The 20,688-nt window shown below is 41.2% G+C and overlaps 1 protein-coding gene across 1 annotated transcript in view; it reads right to left on the minus strand.

Annotated features, from left to right (window-relative positions):
• ANGPT1 (angiopoietin 1) overlaps nucleotides 1-20,688 on the minus strand; it is a 323,094-nt gene that overhangs the window by 22,291 nt on the left and 280,115 nt on the right. The window contains exon 8 of the mRNA XM_066578083.1: nucleotides 3,718-3,848. Coding sequence (XP_066434180.1) covers nucleotides 3,718-3,848 — 131 coding nt within the window. The remainder of the gene's footprint in view (nucleotides 1-3,717; nucleotides 3,849-20,688) is intronic.

Consider the following 20,688-nt stretch of genomic DNA (forward strand, 5'->3'; position numbering starts at 1 on the left):
CGGCACAAAACCCCCTACAAAACACGGACTCACTGTGCGGCTTACGAGTATCTAAAGACTTCAAATATCTGGGTATCCAGATCAACAACATAATTTCCCGAACCCTAGACCTGAACGTTTACCCGCTAATAGATCTTTATAGATCCAAATTCAAAATATGGGGATCACTCCCCCTATCAGTTGCAGGTCGAATTAATCTGATAAAAATGATAGTCCTACCAAAGTGCCTTTATACACTGCAACACATTTCGGTACCAGTCCCGATGAAGTTTTTTCGCACTATGAACTCCCTCATGATCTCTTTCATATGGGGAAGCTCCCGCCCAAAACTTAAGCTCTCCACGCTACAGAGACCCAAGGATGAGGCCGGGGCAGCACTCCCTGATTTATTCCTATATTACCTTGCTGGTCAACTGATACACTTAAAATGCTGGCTGAATGACAGCCCACTGCCCAATTCAGAGGCTCACCTGGCCCAGGCTCTAAACACCTCCAGCCTCTGGCCGCTGCTGGAACTACCCGCCACAGTAAAGGGCAAAATACTACCCATCCATAGGCTGGCAATGCGAGTTTGGCGCCAGGCTAGAGAGGCGAGCGGATTTTCTGGCATGGCCGCCGACATGCCGCTGTGGAGGAACCCAGGGCTAGGGGAACTGCGGCTATTGACAGACCTAGAGGTATGGGAGCAGCATGGGATAGCTCACCTAGGAGACCTTTATAATTCTAATATCCTGATATCCTTCGAGCAACTCCAGGCCCAATACCAAATACCCCGATCCCATTTCTACAAATACCTACAGATCCGGCATGCGCTCCAGACGCAGTTCCCGCCAATGAGTAGTACCATATCTCATTACCCGTTAATCGGAATATTAAAATCACGGGGGCCCCGAGGACTCATCTCGACACTATATGCCCACCTAACAACTTCAAAAGCTGCTAGGGAAATCCCTCCCGCCCTGACTAAGTGGAAATCTTTGATTCCAACGCTGACGGAAGAGACCTTCCAAGAGATATTGGAATCGCCTCTATCTGTCTCCCCCTCAGCAAATAATAAATTGACCCAACTGTACATAGTTCATCAATGTTACCTCACCCCGGCGAGACTACATAAGATGGGCAGGACCCCATCCACGCATTGCATTAGATGCACCTGCACATACGCCGATTTCTGGCATATGATCTGGGACTGCCCGCGGATCCGATCATACTGGGACGAAGTTATAAATGTGCTCTCCGCGGTCCTCGATATCCCGGTCCCCGCCACCCCAGAAACCTGCCTTTTCGGAATCCTTGATGAGGAGCAGTGGCAACACTACCACAGAATATTCCTACGGGAAGTCCTGTTTATAGCCAGGAAAGTTATCGCAATGAGATGGATGGACCAGAGAGGCCCGACCGTGACAATGTGGAAGAAAACCACAAACTCGATCATACCCTACAACAATATAGTATACAAAGCCCGCAAATGCCCGGACAAATTCCAAAAGGTGTGGGGTCAATGGTGCGACTCCTCACTGACCCTGTTCCCTCCGCAGCCGCTTTCATCGGCCATATCAGCGTTACAAAGACGGTAAAGTCCCCGGGGGGGTCGTGGTGGAATCGGGAGAGTCTGCCCCGTGCTCGGTCGGCCACCCGGAGTGCAATAACATACCTCCCCCCCCCTTTTTTTAAAGGGGAAGAAAGCACCTTGATGGCCCCGGCTCCGTACCGCAACATAACCGGTTAATAATTATAATTTGGTGTAAAGGTATACATGCCTACTTATGGCGACTCCTATAGCAGACATATGCTTTAAAATATGCCTCAGCACGGCTACATCTTCCCGTATAGACCCCTCGCCACGTCCAGTCTCCCTCACATACCCACCCACCCCATGGCATTTTGTGTTCTTTTTAATTCTAGCCAACCCCCCTATTACTTCTGACCAATGAAACGCCAGACATGATGTACACTGTAAAGCACAGGCCCGACCGGCTTATACATCATACTCAAGATTATGTACTGCACAATGTTCTGTTATCGTACCTGATATGTTGTTAACCTGTCAATAAAACGAGTTTAAAAAAAAAAATATGTATGAAAATCCATGTCAAAATCTGCAACGTGCGGTATGGATTTTATCCCAGATTTTAGTGCAGTTCCAAAATAGATTTCACCCCATCAATTTAAATCAATTAAAGGTGAAATCCGCAACAAATTTTCCAGTAAATCGTGTGGATTTTGGCTTGAATCTTAGTGCAGAGTTGCTGCAGAAAAACTGCAACAAAGGAACTTGGGAAGGGACTTGTTATTTGCATAGTGCCAACTTATTCTGTGGCGCTTACAAGTAATTTTGTTTATTACCCCCAAGCAAGTTGGATACTCATTTTATGGACCTCAGAAGGATGGAAGGCTGAGTCAACCTTGAGGCGCCTACCTGAGCCATGCAGGTATTGAACCTACAACCTTCAGGTCGTGAGTGAGAGCTTAGGACTGCATACTGCTGACTTAACACTCGGCTCCATATGAGGCCCTATCAATTGTGTAAACGCACTCTTATATTGCATGTTTGTACGATGAATGTAACGTTAGAAGACTACAAGGATTTGTGAAGAGGTTTTATATGATGATTACCTTTAGATATATAGCTAAAGATGAGAGCAGGATGTGAGCAAGATGCTGCAGAACTATAGATGAAAGACTGACGCCAGGTTCCCATATAACAGGCTGTTGGCATTTTGTATCCCTCTGATGTTGTAGTGAAATGCTGGAGGGGATCATTCATGGCATCCAGCGCATCAATTCCAATGCCAGATGCCTCTATGCACAGAGAGAAAATCATTGCATGCAGTGATTTTGTGTACAGCTATAGATGTTCGGTCGGTACAAGAAGTGCACTAAATGCACCAAAATGCTATCAGCTGTGTCTTCAAGCATAAAACAACTGGCCAAACAAACCTGATATATAGGAACCCGGCCTTAAGCACAGGAGACGCTACAGACAGTTCCCTATGTGGCAGTATGTGTATCGTGAGCAGCGTGCAAACTGGAGATCATTGCAGGGAGTAAAGCGATGGCTGATTGGTAGTGTTGAGTGAACAAAAACAATTAAACCAGTCGAACCTTAATAACATTTCGGATTGCCTAGAACCTCAACCTTGGGAGATTCAACTTGGACAAACCAGCTAAAAGATGAAGAAGGACAAAAAGGCGAAAGAAGGTGAAAAAGAAAAGAAAGAAAATGAAGGTAAATTCAACTAACCACGGGCGCCATGTCCTGTGGAATGTTTCTTTTTTTTCTTTTTTCTTCATTAACTTAACTTTAAAAAATAGCTGAAAAGTACTTAGATATCTAAGAGTGTTGTACACTCTTTTATGACTTTTAGACAGTGTAATACACATGGTGAAGTTCTGTTTTGGTTCAAACTAATTTGGATTGAACCAAACTTTTTGCTTAAATTCAAAAGTTTGCTTTTCACTATTGGTTGGCAAAAGCTGTACATAATCTGCAAGAAATGGGGAGATCCAATGATTACAACTGACACAGTGCTTAAAAATGTGTGATGGTCAACGGTATGCACAACTCTTGGACTGTAGCTATGCAATAGCCAAGCCCAGTATTTTCATATTTCGGAGTCTATAAGAGCCAGCGGTGGGATCAGACATCATAGTTTAAGGTCAGAGCGCACATTGGAAAGCAGTTTTCCTGTAGACAGAGAAATATATTGTACTCACCTCCTGTTAGCATCAGTGCGCACTTGCACATACAGTTGTCGTTATCTGCATCCTTTGTGCTGAAATCCGCCCCGTGTAAGATCAGACTGCTTTGTTTTCCTGCGGTTCCGCTGTGACCTTTCAAGTATAATCTAGAACAGACCAGAAGACAAAAGATAAGTCATTCACTGTATCATTAAGGAATAATGGATTTTTACCCCAATTAAGGCACCTGGTAAAATAAATGAACACACCGGACATATAAACCTGGCAGAATAGGGAGAGCTTGGTAATTTAGTTTTGTCGATAATGAAGAATAATATAAAAACGATTGAGTTCAAACAGGATTTATTCATGAAACCCAGAGCAGACAAACCGTGAAGGTCTTACTACTGACAACAGACTGAAGTCAAGTCCCACTTCCCTAAAGCAGCTTGGAACTCTATCTATCTATCTATCTATCTATCTATCTATCTATCTATCTATCTATCTATCTATCTATCTATCTATCTATCTATCTATCTATCTATCTATCAATTTCATATCTATCTATCATATGTCTATCGCTTCAGAATTTTCAATATAGGGCAATCCAAATGCATATGGTAACTTCTGCATACAAAAAACAAAGTCAGCACTTCCAACAAATACATTAAGGTCTACATAAGCCATGACTGCAACAAATGCTGTACCAGAAACATATGCCTCACACTCATACACATGTAATATCTGAATAAAACTGCACAACTGTTTATACTAACTGCATAAAAATACAAGGTTCTTAGCACATATTTTCATCAAAGCTCGTAGTTCCATCTGCCATGTCCAGTTGAACCTTATTGGTCAGGTACGTAGCTCTAAAAGATATTTCTCCTTGGGTCAAAGTCCTCCAATGGAAATCTAGCTATATATGCTCATTAAGCCACCTGGAGTAAAAGGTTTAATCAAACTACTAGCGACCACTTGTCAGTTAGTATGTGAGTGTTTCAGATGCTCCACCCCTGGTGACATCATCAAAGGTCCTACAACATATATAAAACACAGAGCCTGACTGACAGAAGAACAACACAGTTAGGCCTCCCTCACACAGGGCGTTTGCAGAAACGCAGCATTTTTCAATGCTGCGTTACTGCAGATTCCGCCCCGTTTCAGCAGCACTGGAATACTTTATGCCAGCGTTTTAGGGCTCTTGGAAAGGGAGGGCAAAAATAACAAAATAAGAATACAACTAAGCCGTTATTATCTCAGACACAACTCAGCAGTCCTGACAGGAGCCTCTGCGCTACCGCCACTACAGAGATCCAGTGGTCTGAAGGACCTGCGGTGACATCACTGCTTTGGGAGGAACTATTCTGCATTTTGGTAGAAAGTACTGTATACTGGATAAGCCGATAGCAGCTACTACCAGACCTGTGATGACGTCACCGCTATGTGATCACCTGTGTGGGTGGAGCCAGGAATCACATGACTAGAGACTCATCACTGTATCCAAGAGTCTGGTCATGTGTGAAATTCAGGAAATAGTGGATGTAGAAGGGCTGTGTGTGAATCAGGATGTAGCAGAGCTGTGTGTGTCATGTGTGCGAATCAGGATGTATCAGAGCTGTGTGTGTCATGTGCTGTGTGTGTAATGTGTGGAGCCAGGATGGAAGTAGTAGAGCTGTGTGTGGGATTTGTGAGGATCATAATGGATGTACCATATAGCAGAGCTCTGTGTGTAATGTGCTGTGTGTGTGATGTGTTGGTCAGGATGGATGTAGTAGAGCTGTGTGTGTGATGTGTGTGAATCAGGATGTAGCAGAGCTGTGTATGCCATGTGCTGTATGCGTAATATGTGGGAATCAAGATGGATGTAGTAGAGCTGTGTGTGTGATGTGTGGGGATCATAATGGATGTACCATGTAGCAGAGATGTGTGTGTGTACGTAAATTAGCATGCAGCAGAGCTGTGTGTGTAATGTGTGGGGTGAGGATGGATGTAGAAGAGCTGTGTGAGTGATGTTTGGGAATCATAATGGATGTACAATGTAGCAGAGTTCTGTGTGTAATGTGCCTTGTGTGTCATGTGTGGGAATCAAGATGGATGTAGTTGAACTGTGTGTAGCATGTAGTAGAGCTGTATGTGTAATGTGTGGGAATTAGGATGGATGTAGTAGAGCTGTGTGTGTAATGTGTGGGAATCAGGATGTAGCAGAGCTGTGTGTGTCATGTGTAATATGTGGGAATCAAGATGGATGTAGTAGAGCTGTATGTGTAATATGTGGGGATCATAATGGATGCACCATGCAGCACAGCTGTGTGGCACATTGTGCCACCAGTAACACTAGTACTATAGTTTCCTAATAATTACTAGTAGTTAGTATAAACAACAGTTGTCCAATTTTATTCAGACATTAAATGTGTACGAGTGCTGAGTTGTGTGCTTTTGTTACTCTATAGTACCTTTTGCAAGAGTAGAGGTCCTTGACCTTTTGTACCTTGTGAGCTACAATTATCTTTGAGTGATCTTGGCTGCCACATTCAACCCAAAAATGGAGGAGAGACATTTCTGAGTCTAAAGCTACATGTCAAGTTTGACCCAGCAAAAGTCACTCAGCCAAAGATTACACTATGGCCCTGCAACATTACATCCTCATGTAACTGAATGCAGATGCGTTGCAAATAAGAAAATTTCCACGACCCAGCAATCACAAGGAATCAAAACCTGAAAGGCTCTCTTTAAGAGTCAATTAAAAATTTGGTGCAACTTTGTAATTAATGTTCCACAGAAAGTTTCAAGTTAACGTTTGCTACATCTGTGCAAAAATATAATAATAACAAGGAAAAAAAGGCTGTTTGTCTCTTCCAAGCGCTTGTTAATGATTGTTTTCCATTTCCTCCATTGTTATGTTTTGCTCTATTCTCACTTTGTATGTTTTATGTTGTGATTGTACAGATCACAAAGCTGTCCACATATATTCTATAACACGATCACCGTGTTAATCCCTTACCCATACATTATTTATTGTATGTTGATCTTTTGCATATGCGTAATGATACAACGTGACGATTAATGTGCGTTTCGGTGACCATGTTGTGTATTAAAGATTTAGTAACACTCATTTTTCACGTAAGACAAAATAAACATCTTTCATAGTGTTGACTGAAGGGTGTTTTCAGAAAAATGTATAGAAAGGCGAAGTCCTCCAGCGTCGAGTCATCAGTATCATCTGTCTACAGCGTGACTACATGCACCAGGCATAATAAATAGCAAGTTGCTGAATGCTAAACACACAGTAATTACAATGTAAACACTTAACACAAGGCAGTAGTACAATGTATACTGAATGTTCAGTAACTTTTTTTTAGCTTCTTAGAATTCAGGACATAATGGTCCCCTAGCACCACAATACGAGGGGATGCAATTGGACATTACCTTCTGCTTTGCAACCCAGTATTGCTCCAGTACTCAACTCCCTAACCTCCACAAGCCTACCATAGACCACTATGTTCGCCACTGGCGGGCCCGGTATTAAAGGATCTTTACTCTAGCGCCAGGATATGGGATCTGCTTATAAATATAAATGTATGTAGTAGCACATGTTTAATGATAGTCCAGTAATTAAAAATGTTGAATTGATTGTTGGAACAGGGTTGAAATATTATGTTAAGCTTGCTCAGCATAACAATTAAATTCCCATCTTTCTTCAGCCCCCCCCCTGTAGATCTATTATAGATTGTGACCAAATGTAGGTAGCAACTATCCATCTATAGAATGTATTCTGCATCTCGCAATCCATTTATCCATCCCACAAATAAGGAGAAGGAAGGAACATGGTGGCTCAGTGGTTAGCACTACTGTGTTGCAGCACTGGGGTTCTGGGCTCAAATGTATTCCAAGTTCAACATCTGCATGGAGTTTGTATATTCTCCAAAACCATACTAATAGGTGAATACAGACAGTGAAGACCAATAGGGGCAGAAAATATCCAGTGCTGTATAATATGTATGTGCAGAACTAAAGGTAATAATTACAGTATTATGAAAGACATACAAAGTCCATGCAGATGTTGTCCATGGGCAGTTTTGAACCTAGGATCCAGCATGGTAAGGCAACAATGCCTCTACCACCCAAATTTTTAGGGATATTGTAAAGTTTCAGTTGGAAATAATTTGGGCCTAACAGAACTTTTCAAAAGTTTTCTGAACACTAGTGTTTACAAACAAATTGAACCTTGGTTCCCTAGGTTGAGTTCACACGGGGCAGGAAATCAGCCCCATTTGGACCCAGCCTTAAATTTGTCCATCATCAAAATATCCACCCCAGCAATGAACATAGTATGTATCTGTCTAAATAGGTCCACATTCATCATAATGTTCAGTTCCAAAAAATTGACAATTTAGGTACTGTAGATCCATTTAATATACAATCATTTAAAGCCATTTATTATACATTATTTAGCTTCAGCATCTTAAGACAGAAAATGCAAAAATGATCAACAGGAGTCTAACGAATTGATTGATATTGATCATATCAATAAGTTCACAGTACAGCATCTACTATTAATAAGAGTAGAGCATTTACTATTGATAAGTGCAGAGTAGAGCATCTACTATTAATAAGTGCAGAGTAGAGCGTCTACTATCGATAAGTGCAGAGTACAGCGTCTACTATCAATAAGTGCAGAGTACAGTAACTACTATCAATAAGTGCAGAGTACAGCGTCTACTATCAATAAGTGCAGAGTACAGTAACTACTATCAATAAGTGCAGAGTGGAGCATCTACTATCAATAAGTGCAGAGTACAGTAACTACTATCAATAAGTGCAGAGTACAGCATCTACTATCAGTAAGTGCAGAGTAGATCATCTACTATCGATAAGTGCAGAGTACAGTAACTACTATCAATAAGTGCAGAGTACAGTAACTACTATCAATAAGTGCAGAGTACAGCATCTACTATCAGTAAGTGCAGAGTAGATCATCTACTATCGATAAGTGCAGAGTACAGTAACTACTATCAATAAGTGTAGATTAGAGCGTCTACTATCTATAAGTGCAGAGTAGAGCGTCTACTATTGATAAGTGTAGAGTAGAGCGTCTACTATTGATAAGTGTAGAGTACAACATCTACTATCAATAAGTGTAGAGCACAGCAACTTATACTTTTGTGTAAAAGTTACTTTTAATTTTAGTTTTGCTTTTTTACTTATTTCACTTCTTGAAATCTAGAAAATGAGTCAAAGACCATCCATACCATATTGACTACAAGAAAGCCTTCTAACTACAACCCCGTATCTCTCTAACCCACCATATGTGACTGAGGCAGTAAAAGATCTTGTAGCTCGTCTGTAAGACACAGTGTAGTAAGTGCTGAGAGATGGCAGGTAAAGAGTCGGGAGTGCTGACATTGGCTATTAGCAGAGACTGGAGCTGATCATTAACATGCTGTGTTTTGACATCAGTAAGGAGCAGCTGTAAGCGCACTAATCACGAACGCGGTATTATTAGCCTGCTGGATAATCCCAAATGTTTATAGAACCTGATGTACTGGTAGCACTAGTAGGACATTAGTGCTCCATGGTTTTGGATGTCCAACCCTCCATTTATTTTTCCTGACACAGGCTGTGACACCGTTCAGACCGCGGCCGAGACTAACTACAGGAAGACTTCACATATAACAAAAATAATCACCAATTTACGAGACCAGACAAAATAATTCACAAATCAGCTCATGTCAGGCTGAGAAAAAGCAGTCCCTTTCATAACTGTGTGCTTAATAGCGCAGTCGCCTCTCAAGGATTAATTTGTTTATTTTTTCAAACACGATTATACAAGTAAGTTATGGAAAGAAAACAATAAGAATAAACATTATCTAGCTATCTATCTATCTATATGTATATATATATATATATATATATATATATATATATATATTTATATATTTATTTATATATATATATATATATATATATATATATATTTTTTATTTTTTTTATTTTAATTTTTTATTTATTTATTTTTTCTAATTATATTTCTAATTTATGCCCAATTTTCTTATAGTAGGATATTGTATTGGCTTCTGGCAGCATACGGATGTTTTCCACTTGAAACAGGGGCGTAGCTATATGTGGTGCATGGGTAACCATCATTAATGAAGCCCAGAGCCATTGGGGTCCCAAAGACCCCTCTTCCACATAAGAAGACACGAGAATTAGGCCGGTTTCAGATGAGCGTATTAATCTCTGTATTTGCTCCAGGTTTTACAGACTCTAATAAGGAAGAAATGCAATGGCAGCCATTTTCATTAACATTTTCTTTAAATGCAGCATGACCTATTTTTTTGCGTGTCTGCCTCCGTGTTCCAATTTTTTTCTATTGGGCTGTTGTCCAGCCATTTTGAATGCATGGCGCCATATTTAAATTTCTTGCATTTTCATCTGTGAGCCTTTCAGAGGTGTAAACTCTGTAGTTAGTTTTTTACCTTTTTTGGGTAATGCCTGTTCCTACTCCTCCAGTTATTCCCCTTTGTTCTGTATTTAACTCCTAGCTTTCCCCGATTTGACATTAGCTAGCCCTGTGATTCTGTCTTCCGCTTTTGTCGCTGTGTTTATTATCTGTGCAGCTTCAACAAATGCAAGAACATTCATTGATACTAACAAATATGATTAGCTTTTTGCATGCATTATCCAGAGATGGTGTTGAGTGTACTTAAACAGTCAAACCATGTTTCAGGTCAAACTTTGCTAAAAGTTTGGTTTTCAGTTTGAAAACAAAACCTCAGACTGTTCGTCAAACTTGCTAAAAGAAGAAGAAAAAATAAAGAGAAGTTAATATAATCCCTTTCCTTTTCCTTTGTCACCTTTTCTTTAAAAACAGCTGAAGAATACTTAGATACACTCCTACCAGTGTTATACAGGGCTTTTATGGCTCTTAGACAGTGCTATACACCAGTTTTAGGGGTATTAACCCTTTTGTAATCCAATTTGTATCCTGGTTTTCCTAGGGGGCTTACTCTTTTTCTGCCGTTATATAACGGCACTCTCTGCTGGCCAAAGCCAGTACTGCATGAGGTGACACATTGGATAGGTTCCGACAGCAGAGAGGCTGGCAATATACAGTAAGAGAGCCCCGATGGACGTCTTCCAACATCAGAGCTGCACAGCCTTAAATCATAATGTCTTTAGAGGTGAGACAGTGGATTGGAAAAGGTTAATAAAGTTGCGGTTTAGTTCGAACTAATTTGAACCAAACCATTTGCTGAAATTTGGCAAACTGGCTGAATCGAGCTTTTCAAAAGTTTGTGACTAGAGATGAGCGAACGTACTCGGATAAGCACTACTCGTCCGAGTAATGTGCCTTATCCGAGTACCGCTGTACTCGTGCTGAAAGATTCTGGGCGCTCCGCTGCTGACAGGTGAGTCGCAGCGGGGAGCGGGGCAGAGCGGGCGGGAGAGAAGGAGAGAAAGATCTCCCCTCCGTTCCTCCCCGCTCTCCCCTGCAGCTCCCCGCTCCGCAGCGCGTCCCGAATCTTTCAGCACGAGTACAGCGGTACTCGGATAAGGCACATTACTCGGACGAGTAGTGCTTATCCGAGTACGTTCGCTCATCTCTATTTGTGACTATTCAGAGAATTATCTACCAGACACCCAACATGCACTGAAGTTCTGGGGTCAACAGTGTACCAAGAATCTAAATAAAGTAGTAAGATAAGATGGTGCTGCAGGTAAAACATGAGATCTAATGTTGCACTTTCTCTGGAAACCATCTGTTACAACTAGTGTGAGAGTGGCTATACACAATAGATGTGCATTGACCAAAACAACCAAACTTGGTGATCCGGCTGATCATTGAATGTGCATGGGGACCTCCCTACTCACCACCAATGGCAGTTGGGTAAGATAAGGATTGGGCCGTTGGTTTTTTAACTGTCCAATTATTTTGCTTTATGGAGATAAGCCATCTTCAGATAAATCTGGCAGCAACTTTTTCTCCTGTCTACAATTACATAACATGCATGCTCAACAGGGGTGTTGGGCATGATAGCTAGTGGGCAAACTAGCATTTGGCTGACAGCTAATACTGTATGTACATCCACATGTATGTGGGAGTAGGATAAGAGAAAAAGGAAAGAACAGGGAATAATCTGTGCATGCTTATATTCAGGCAGAGTAGCTAGATGACTAATAAATAGCACTGTACCTGCTAATATGGCTGACTGTTGTTGCAACGTTAGAAGAAGAATATCTGAAGCATAAACTGCTGCTCTCAAGTCACTTATACACATAAGATTAGGTCTATGCTCATTTCTCTTTTCCGAACAGCAATAAACATGTTTACAACAACCAAGTATACCAGTTGCAATAGGGAGCGATGGATAAGTGGCTGCTAAGCCCAGTAGTAAGATATCTGCTGGGGGAACAAAGGATTGGGTATGCTGAAATTCAATATGTCAATCCATTTCTACCCCCCACCAACTACTGTCGGAGGACTGTCAGGCTGTCCCCATACACATCAGATTGTCAGCGGATCTCAACAAGACAGGCAGGTATGGATGACTTTATTCCATTTTATATAGAAATAGAATGTCACGTACGGTATAATGGGCCATTCATGAGCTCATGACAGCTTTATTGGGTGGAGTTGTAATACAAGGTTTCAAAAACATTTTGGTTATTAGAAAAAATGTCATATTTTTGAAAAATGAAAACAATAATTTTCAGATCCATTTATCTTAATGTTACATTTCCTAGAAAACCTGGAGTAATTCACATGTATGACCACAGATAATTCTGTACAGACAGAAAAAACAACAGTAATTAGAATATCTCAACAGGCTCTTAAGATGATGGATGTTGTAAGGAGAAGAATGGGATTTACTGAACATGTCTTACGTCACTTCTTTCTCTTGGCAAGATGAAAACTTCAAGTGAGAGACAGGCAGAAAAGGTTGGGGCCAGTTGTACATAATAGATTCAACTTTTTAAATTGTGAAAAATCGGTATACCAAATTATACACTGCTTATATCTTTGGTAAACATTTCCATATAGTTCTTCAGTTAAAGCTTTGGTCACGTTTGCATTGCAAAACCTTGTCACAGGTTCCATCAAAAATGCCTACATAATGACAGACACCAAGAAGGAAACATGACAGACCCCATTATAGTCTATCTATACATCTGTTATGATTTGCGGCCATGGCTGCCATCTTACTTAACCTCCCCGATTGGTGGCTGTGATTGCCTCTTTTTATTGCCTGATGGGTGTGTGCACGTGGTTTCAATCTGAAAGGGCCAGCACAGGCCTTCCAATTTTGTTGCCTGTCAATCATGGAGCACCTCTGGTAATATCTGGCACCTTTCCCCTAAGGGAGGTTCCTAAGCTTTTGGTCTTTCTGGTCCAGCTGAAAATGATATTAGTTTGTACTGACTTCCTGGTTTCTGACTCCAACTATACCTGATTTCACTCCATCCTCGACTCCTGTCAGATGCCTACCCCGACTCCTGGCCTGTTGCACCATACTGAACCTCTATGGTGTGCTCTCACCTCTGGTTTTTCTTCAGTATTGAAGTTATGCCACCTGTCTTGACTCAGAACTCTGACTACGTCTAAGTTGACACAGTTAGGTCTAATTTAGTGTCAGCTGCCACATAACTGGGACCAGTTCCAGTGTAACCTGGGGATTTCCGAAACGAAGCCTAGATCCCAACTGGTGGGATGAAAAGAGTGAAGACTGGGGTTCCTCAGATTTCTACATGTGGCCCAAAGTCAAATTACTGTGCAGGTCCACATATGTTGATCCTGACGCTATCTATGTATGTATTTGTCTTAGAGGGTAATTCAAAAGTCTCCATACATTTAGAAATCTACTCTTCACTCACCTATATTTTATAACAAACACTAAATTGAAATAAATGATTTTTTGCATCTGTGAAACCAAAATTAAAATATACATTCTCCATATTTTTCGGCAAGAGTTTGCATCTTAATGTTATCTGAGGGTTATGCTAATACATCAACTATAGTGTATGTTCTGCAGCAGAATAAGCCATCCCACTTGCATGTTTCTGAAGGAAAGTAACAGTTTTACAATGTCTGACTTTCGTCTAAGTATAAAATCTTCAGGCCCATAAATCATCATTGACATAGAAATTGAAACGTAAAAAAAGTCTAATAAAAGTAAAGATATTTGTCTAACTCTTTCCCAAGTTTTGTGGTCAAGAACATATTCAATTGAACCCAATCTTACGTTTCGACTTAAAGAATCCCTGTCAACATAGGAGGAAAAATTATGAAGCAATTATTCTTCTGGGGAAGATTTATAAAATACATAGAATGTGATATTTAAAACAACAATTCTGTGTAACCTCAACGCATTTCCAGGCACCACAGATATGTCCGCCACTCTACGGCCACATTATGGGGAGACTTTTAGTCTCCTTTAAAAAAATACATATAGGATTTTCACAACATGATAAGCACAATGGTGTCTATCTGCTGTCTATTAAATGGCGCTACAGCTGGGAATACAATAAAAAAATGTGCATTTTAGCTTAAGTTAAAGGTACTTTATCAGCATGGGATTCCACTAGCTGCTTATCCTCTAGTATGATGGTACATGATGCGTTCAGTCATATTTTAGATCTTTATTAAAGGGAACCTGCAGACTGCATTTAAATAAAGAGGCACAAGGGTACCCCCTCCGGCTTACACCTACCAATTATAATTTTTTTTTAGACATTTACTTTTTATTAAAAGTAACACAAACAGGGGGACAGAAACACTTGCTCCTTAGGGCTTATTCACATGAGCATATATCGGCAGCCGTTTTCACGGCTGTCCGATTTATGCTACTATCTAATGCATTGGATTCCAATGCATCAGATCACATGGGCGTATTACCGCAGCATAAAAGCGCCCAGCCAGGCGCTTTTATGCCGGGCAGGAAAGATAGTCCTGGAACTATCTTCCTGGCCGGACTACGGCCGCCGCTAAACTCCCCCTTCTCTCCTCCTCTCTCCTCCCCTCCAGCTGTTTGCAAGGGAGGGGATGGAACAGGGGCAGAGCTAAGCTCCGCCAGTCCCGCCCCCTCCCATTGCTGGCTGCGGACAAGGGGAGGGCAGAGGAGGTGAGCCGGCGAGGGTGAGGGCGAGGGAAGGGGGAGACAGCTTAGCAGGGCTAAGATTGAAGTTAGTAGAGCTAAGCTGTCTCCCTGTGCTCGATGGCATATACGACGAGCCCGTGCATCACATGGTAGCGTATATCGGCCGGCTGTGAAAACGCCGGCCGATAGACGTTCGTGTGAATAAGCCCTTAAAAACACATAGGAAAGGAGGTCGCGCAGGACCTCAAGAGCAACGTCATTTAACATCTAACAATTATTGGGCAAAAACACTTGATTTAACAATTATTCGCACAATAATTGTGCCAGTTAAAAGGACAACTTTTTCTGTCAGATTTCATATGAATCCAGCAAGAATAAAATTTGTGGCATGTTCCATTGGACCCTGTATGTATAGAGGTATTCTCGCAAGAAACATTACCTTAGACTCGTTCACATCTGCACTAGAGGCTCGGTTTGGAATATTGGCATAAAATGCCGGACAAAAAAGTCTTGTATGCAGACTTTTGCATACAAGAGTTTTGTATAAAAGTCATGTAAAAATGCCAGAAAGGTGTAGGAACCATACGCACCCCATTAAAGTCAATGAGGTCCATTCAGTGCCATTCTGTTTCATTGTAAGACAGATCCTTTTGGCCATGGAATTCCATTTTCTTACCCTCATGGTGGAGCAGGAAAACGGAATCCCTAACGCAGATGTGAACGCAGCCTTACCTCCATGAATATGGGCTCGGTTAGAGTCTTTATATCAGTGCATGGAGGTTATGCAGTCTATACTAAGGTGTTGCACAGCCATATGGGCTCTATGCACACCATAACAGTCACATAGGTCCTTCTGATTTCTGATTGGCCTACCATAAGGGTTCAAGCACATGGCAGTGTCTGGAATTCTCAGCATAGAACAGATCACATGCAAGGCAATTATCTGGCCAATTGAAGTGATTGCACAGTGCACAGATGCTTGCAATTAATTGATTGTAAATCTGTGGGTACAAGTAAAAGCAAACACTGTGGACAATCAAACTGACAAAGACACAAATGAACTGTTGAAAAGAAAGACCGCTGTGTTAAGTGCTTTGGGCCATGTGAAGCCTGTTGTTGGGCTTGTCTCCCCCACCACATTTTCCCTGTTTTGTTTTTTTGCAGGGTTGATGTTAACTATAACTCCGTAAAGATTTATGGTGGTTCATCTGGACAATCAAGTTAAGTGTACAAAGCCTCACAGTGGGACATGGAGTCCTTACTTTTCTCTATTGCTGACCCTTAGCATTCTTAGTGCTGCCATATGGTGCCTCCATGAAGCACTGTACTCTCTTCAAGGAGCACTGCTTCAAAGATAGACTACAGCATGTGATGAAACCAATCACCTCCATATGAACTCGTGGCAAATGGAGCTACAGTATGGACCCATATACCTTCATAAATGCTGCATTATGGATCTGTACAACACAGTTCTGTAGCACAGCGGTGTGCATGGGCCCTTACAAGGCATCACTTTATCTGCTTAAAGATATTTGATCATTATTTTGAGTTATTTACAGATGTATCCACCCTTAAATTTCTGCAAATTTTGTAAAAAAAACTTCAAATGGCACGATAAAAATTCAATACATTATCATCACACGTTACAAAACCCTCCGAAGGATGCAACTCACATTGCAACTACATAGCCGTATAGCATAAACGTCTCCTAGCGAAGTTTTGCAAAATCATGCTTTTTTTGCCCCAAACTGGTTACATTGTACCACTCATCTTGGATATGCCAAGTCTAGAAGACTTATTGAATAGAATGCCCCAACATGGGATCTGCCCTTTCTCTGAATCTACTTTCTATAACCAGCTACCCTCTCTAGGAGCACTTTCATAGGAAGCTTGTTCAGGTCCAATTCACACTTTGCATCTTTAAGGAATGAATCAGAAGCTTGCTTCACACTGGTATTATGGCTTCCGGAGCAATGACGCTGTGCCGGATTTGTCAAACAACAGATCTAATTGGCAATTTGCAGACCCCCATGACTCATATTAGAGCCCATTGTTGTTCCATGAAGGTTTCCATTATTTTGACTAAATGTCAAAAGTGCCGAAACATCGACAGAGGTTGCCATATAAATGCCATATAGATATCCTGTGCTGCAATGTTACTTCATCACGTTTAAAAAAGACCCACTAATCCTAGAAAGGGAAAAACAGAAAGAGAAGAATTATTTATTAGTATTGCAAATATTTAGTTCTCACCATATTTCAGTTACCTTCAAGAAGGTGGTATTTAAGTAAGCTCATTTGCCTACACTGAAGACAGAACAGTTGGAGGAGGCCTGTACACCCCAGAAAGAAGCATGAAACCTAGAGGTGCCCTTAGACTACAGCTGATAAAAATGGACAGCTAAAATAACTGTTCATCAAGTGAGATTTAAAACAGTTATCTGGTGATTTACATTTCTTACCGGAATGTGCAGAGTTGGGCTCACCACTTCCGGTTGTATTCTGACAAGAGGTCATGTGGTATCACGGCCTTCATTGTTAGTGACATCATAGGAGAGTGATGGTCTGTCACCTCATTAAAATAATTAGGCAAGGCCTTCTTTACATCCCTGCTTCAGGGTTGATAGAAAAAGAGCCTCGTCTAATTATTTTAAGGAGGTGACAGCCCATTAAAAAGTGATCTCTTGTCAAAAAGCAACTTGAAGTGGTGGGTTCAACTCTGCGCATTCCAGGAAGAAATTTAAGTTGCTGGATAAACCGTTTAACCCCAAATGATTGTGTTAGCTGACCAATAATGCACTGTCATTGTCTGGAAAGAAGTAGGCTGTGGTTGAAATTGTGAAAGATCTTCAGTCCATGAACAGTCTTTCGTTGAAGGAACGTTCCTAGAAACATCATTCGTGCTTTCACCAGAGTCATCAAATATGCATGGCTCGTTTGAATGACCGTAGCAGCCATCTGGGTCGGCAAAATGTTAATTTGACAGATGAGCATAAATTCAATGGTTGTTGTTCAACCATCAACTGCTATGTATCTATGGCCACCTTAATCTTCACTCCTTTACCGAAAACCTTTTGAGGAGCGAGAAATAGGTGGAGAAAATTGGAAAGGCTTAGACCATCTGAACACAGAATAAAGCTACCCCACTAATGACCTAGTCATCTGTTATCTCTGTGGAAGACCCCGTGCAGCATCCTGCGCAGAGGAAATGTAGTACTGCATGTGGTCCATTCACAACCATGCAATTTATGGTTGTGTCAAGTCCTGTAGAGAAAGAGCTGCTATTTTCAATGTCTCTCTGTTGTAGCTCATGCCATGGGGGTAATGAAATTTATATGCCTGAAGAGACCATAAGTAAATGCTTATTGGGGGAACCCCTTTAATGTCTCTAGTGAAACATATACATATACAGTCAAATACATAAACAGCATATAGTAGCTTTGGTTAAATGTATGTATTGTGCAGGGAAAATCGACATCCTCTGCTAAAAAGGTTGGCATTTTTCCCATTTATTCGATGTTACCATAAGAAGTCCAGTTGTTTAAAAAAAGGTTTATGTACAGTATTCAACTGAAAGGCCACAAATGCTATGTTCTGCTTGCAATAAATAAAGTCTTATTGCAATTTTGTTGAATGCAGAGACCTTTCTGTTATTTCTATACAAAGTGAAACGCTACTCCAGAATGCTGTGTAGTTGAAGGGGTCTTGTGTTGCATCTGCCTACTGCTTTTCTAATGCTTCATGGAATTAGATATATAATGAATCAATCGTAAGAAGTTTAATGGTTTAGTTTTGTCGCCATCTGGTGTTCATGTTGCCTATTAGGTTAGGAGATGGTCATGTGGTGGTGGTCATCTGGGTACTAGGATGTCTTCCCGAGTCTGGACATATACACTCATTGTCAAAAATATCCAACACCAAGAAGGAGTTGTCTTTTGGCTGCAAAACTCGGCTTGCAGTTACATCTCAAGCAGATATACAAATAATTAGAGTTGTGGGGTGATTAGATGAATGGTCTTGTCACCGGAGGCCCTAAAAGTGTTTCCACCCTTGGCCTATAAAAAGGCTCTCAGAGGCTCCTTGTGTGGGATGGACATCTTTTTAAGTTAACCGAGTCTGAGAGGGGGTGCATCATTATGCAAGAAGCTAGATTGCCGTATCAATATATTGCTCACCACCTGGGCAGTTCTGAGCAGACTGTTAGGATGTGTTGGGACCAGTGGATGCATTAGGGCAGTGTTTCTCAACTCTAGTCCTCAGGGACCCCCAACCGGTCATGTTTTCAGGATACCCTATAGTAAAAACACCTGTGGCAATGTCTGAAGCACCGACAATAATTACATCACCTGTGCAATACTGAAGAAATCCTGAAAACATGACTTGTTGAGAGTCCCTGAGGACTGGAGTTGGGGAACACTGTGTTAAGGCACGCACACAGGATGCCTTTGACATATCACTAGTAGAGATGATTGTCCGATTGTCGAACAAGCATGAGCTACTCTAACTGTTTGAGTATACGCCATCCAGAGACAGCTGATTTATTTTTCTTTTTTACAATGAGTGTGTGTAAAGGTATTTTGCACCTTTTTAGTTGTTAGTGAGAGAGGAAAGCAAGGCTACCGTAAAGAAGATATATCCACTCCTCCGGTAGGCCCTGGAAACTTCAGCTTGCAGCTGTGTCTTCAGTATGAGGACAGCCTCCAGTAGAATATGTGGCCTATGCTCTGTCTGACAGATTGTGTCTGCACTGGAGTGTCCTGGGTCTCGGGTAAACCACCATCAAAACCCCATTCTGGGAGCAGCAGCTATGCCCATCCAATGGTGTAAGTAGCCGTATATCCAAACACTGCTTTGGTGGCTAATGGTAACATACTTTATCTGCTGACCCACAGAAAGAACTGTGTATAGTTGTTCAATACTATTCATTTCATGGATTGTACCCTCACTTAGCGAGCGCTCTAGAGACTTCTGGTTCTGTGTTTTGGATCCATTGCACAGCCAGTTAAGTAACTGTTCTAGTTTAAAAAATTCTACATTCATACATTCTGGCAGCTATGGCCTGTGTCATTCATCCTTATGGTCGGCAGCATTATTACAGGCTTGTCGCTGACAGTATGTCAGGGCCCACGGGTATGGTGTCTGACCCAGACGAGAAGGCTCAACAGCTGGAGAGTGTCTGGCTGAGCTTGAGTGTCTGCTGCCAGCCCCTGAGGTAAGACCCTTATCTCCTGCTGGGGTGGTACCCCCCTCACTATCGGGGGGGGGGGGGGGCTACTAACAAAGTCTACATAAGTAAGCACCAGATTGGTTTTCTTCCAGTGCTGTAATTTATCTCCTAATGACAGGACAATCATATATTTTTTCATCTCGTTAGATAAAATTGTTTCATCTACAGAAAACACATGAACTACCATAAAATGACCCTTTAATCATATAGAATATTTCTTCTTTACGGTAACAGCCTAATTAGATGGCATAGTAATTGCTTCATGTTTATGGTTCCTCTTGACATGTCCTGTTAATTAACAGTGTATAAAGCACAACATACTTCCTCTAATGGAGTTATTCCTAATTCTATAGAAGCCACAAAGTCTACATTGCAAGTAAAATAATTAGTAATGTAGTTTATGGCTCCATATTCTAAAGACTTTTTGAATTCTTCTCTTAATTTAAAATGAAGAAATCTGAATTCAAAAATGAAAAAAAAATGTTTTTGTGAGAATCTTATAGTAGCATAATCGGAGCCATCAACATATTGTTTTCTTTGTTTCCAACATCTATTTGGGCTGCAGATACTTTAGGCATGCCTGATGTAAAAAGTACAATAGAATGCAATGTTTCATTAATGCAATTAATTAGTCAGAGGTCATGGCTGTTGAGCAGTTACTGTACTGGGGATTAATTATCA

This window comes from Eleutherodactylus coqui, chromosome 9 (assembly GCF_035609145.1).
Source record: "Eleutherodactylus coqui strain aEleCoq1 chromosome 9, aEleCoq1.hap1, whole genome shotgun sequence".
In the NCBI taxonomy this organism is placed as follows: domain Eukaryota; kingdom Metazoa; phylum Chordata; class Amphibia; order Anura; family Eleutherodactylidae; genus Eleutherodactylus; species Eleutherodactylus coqui.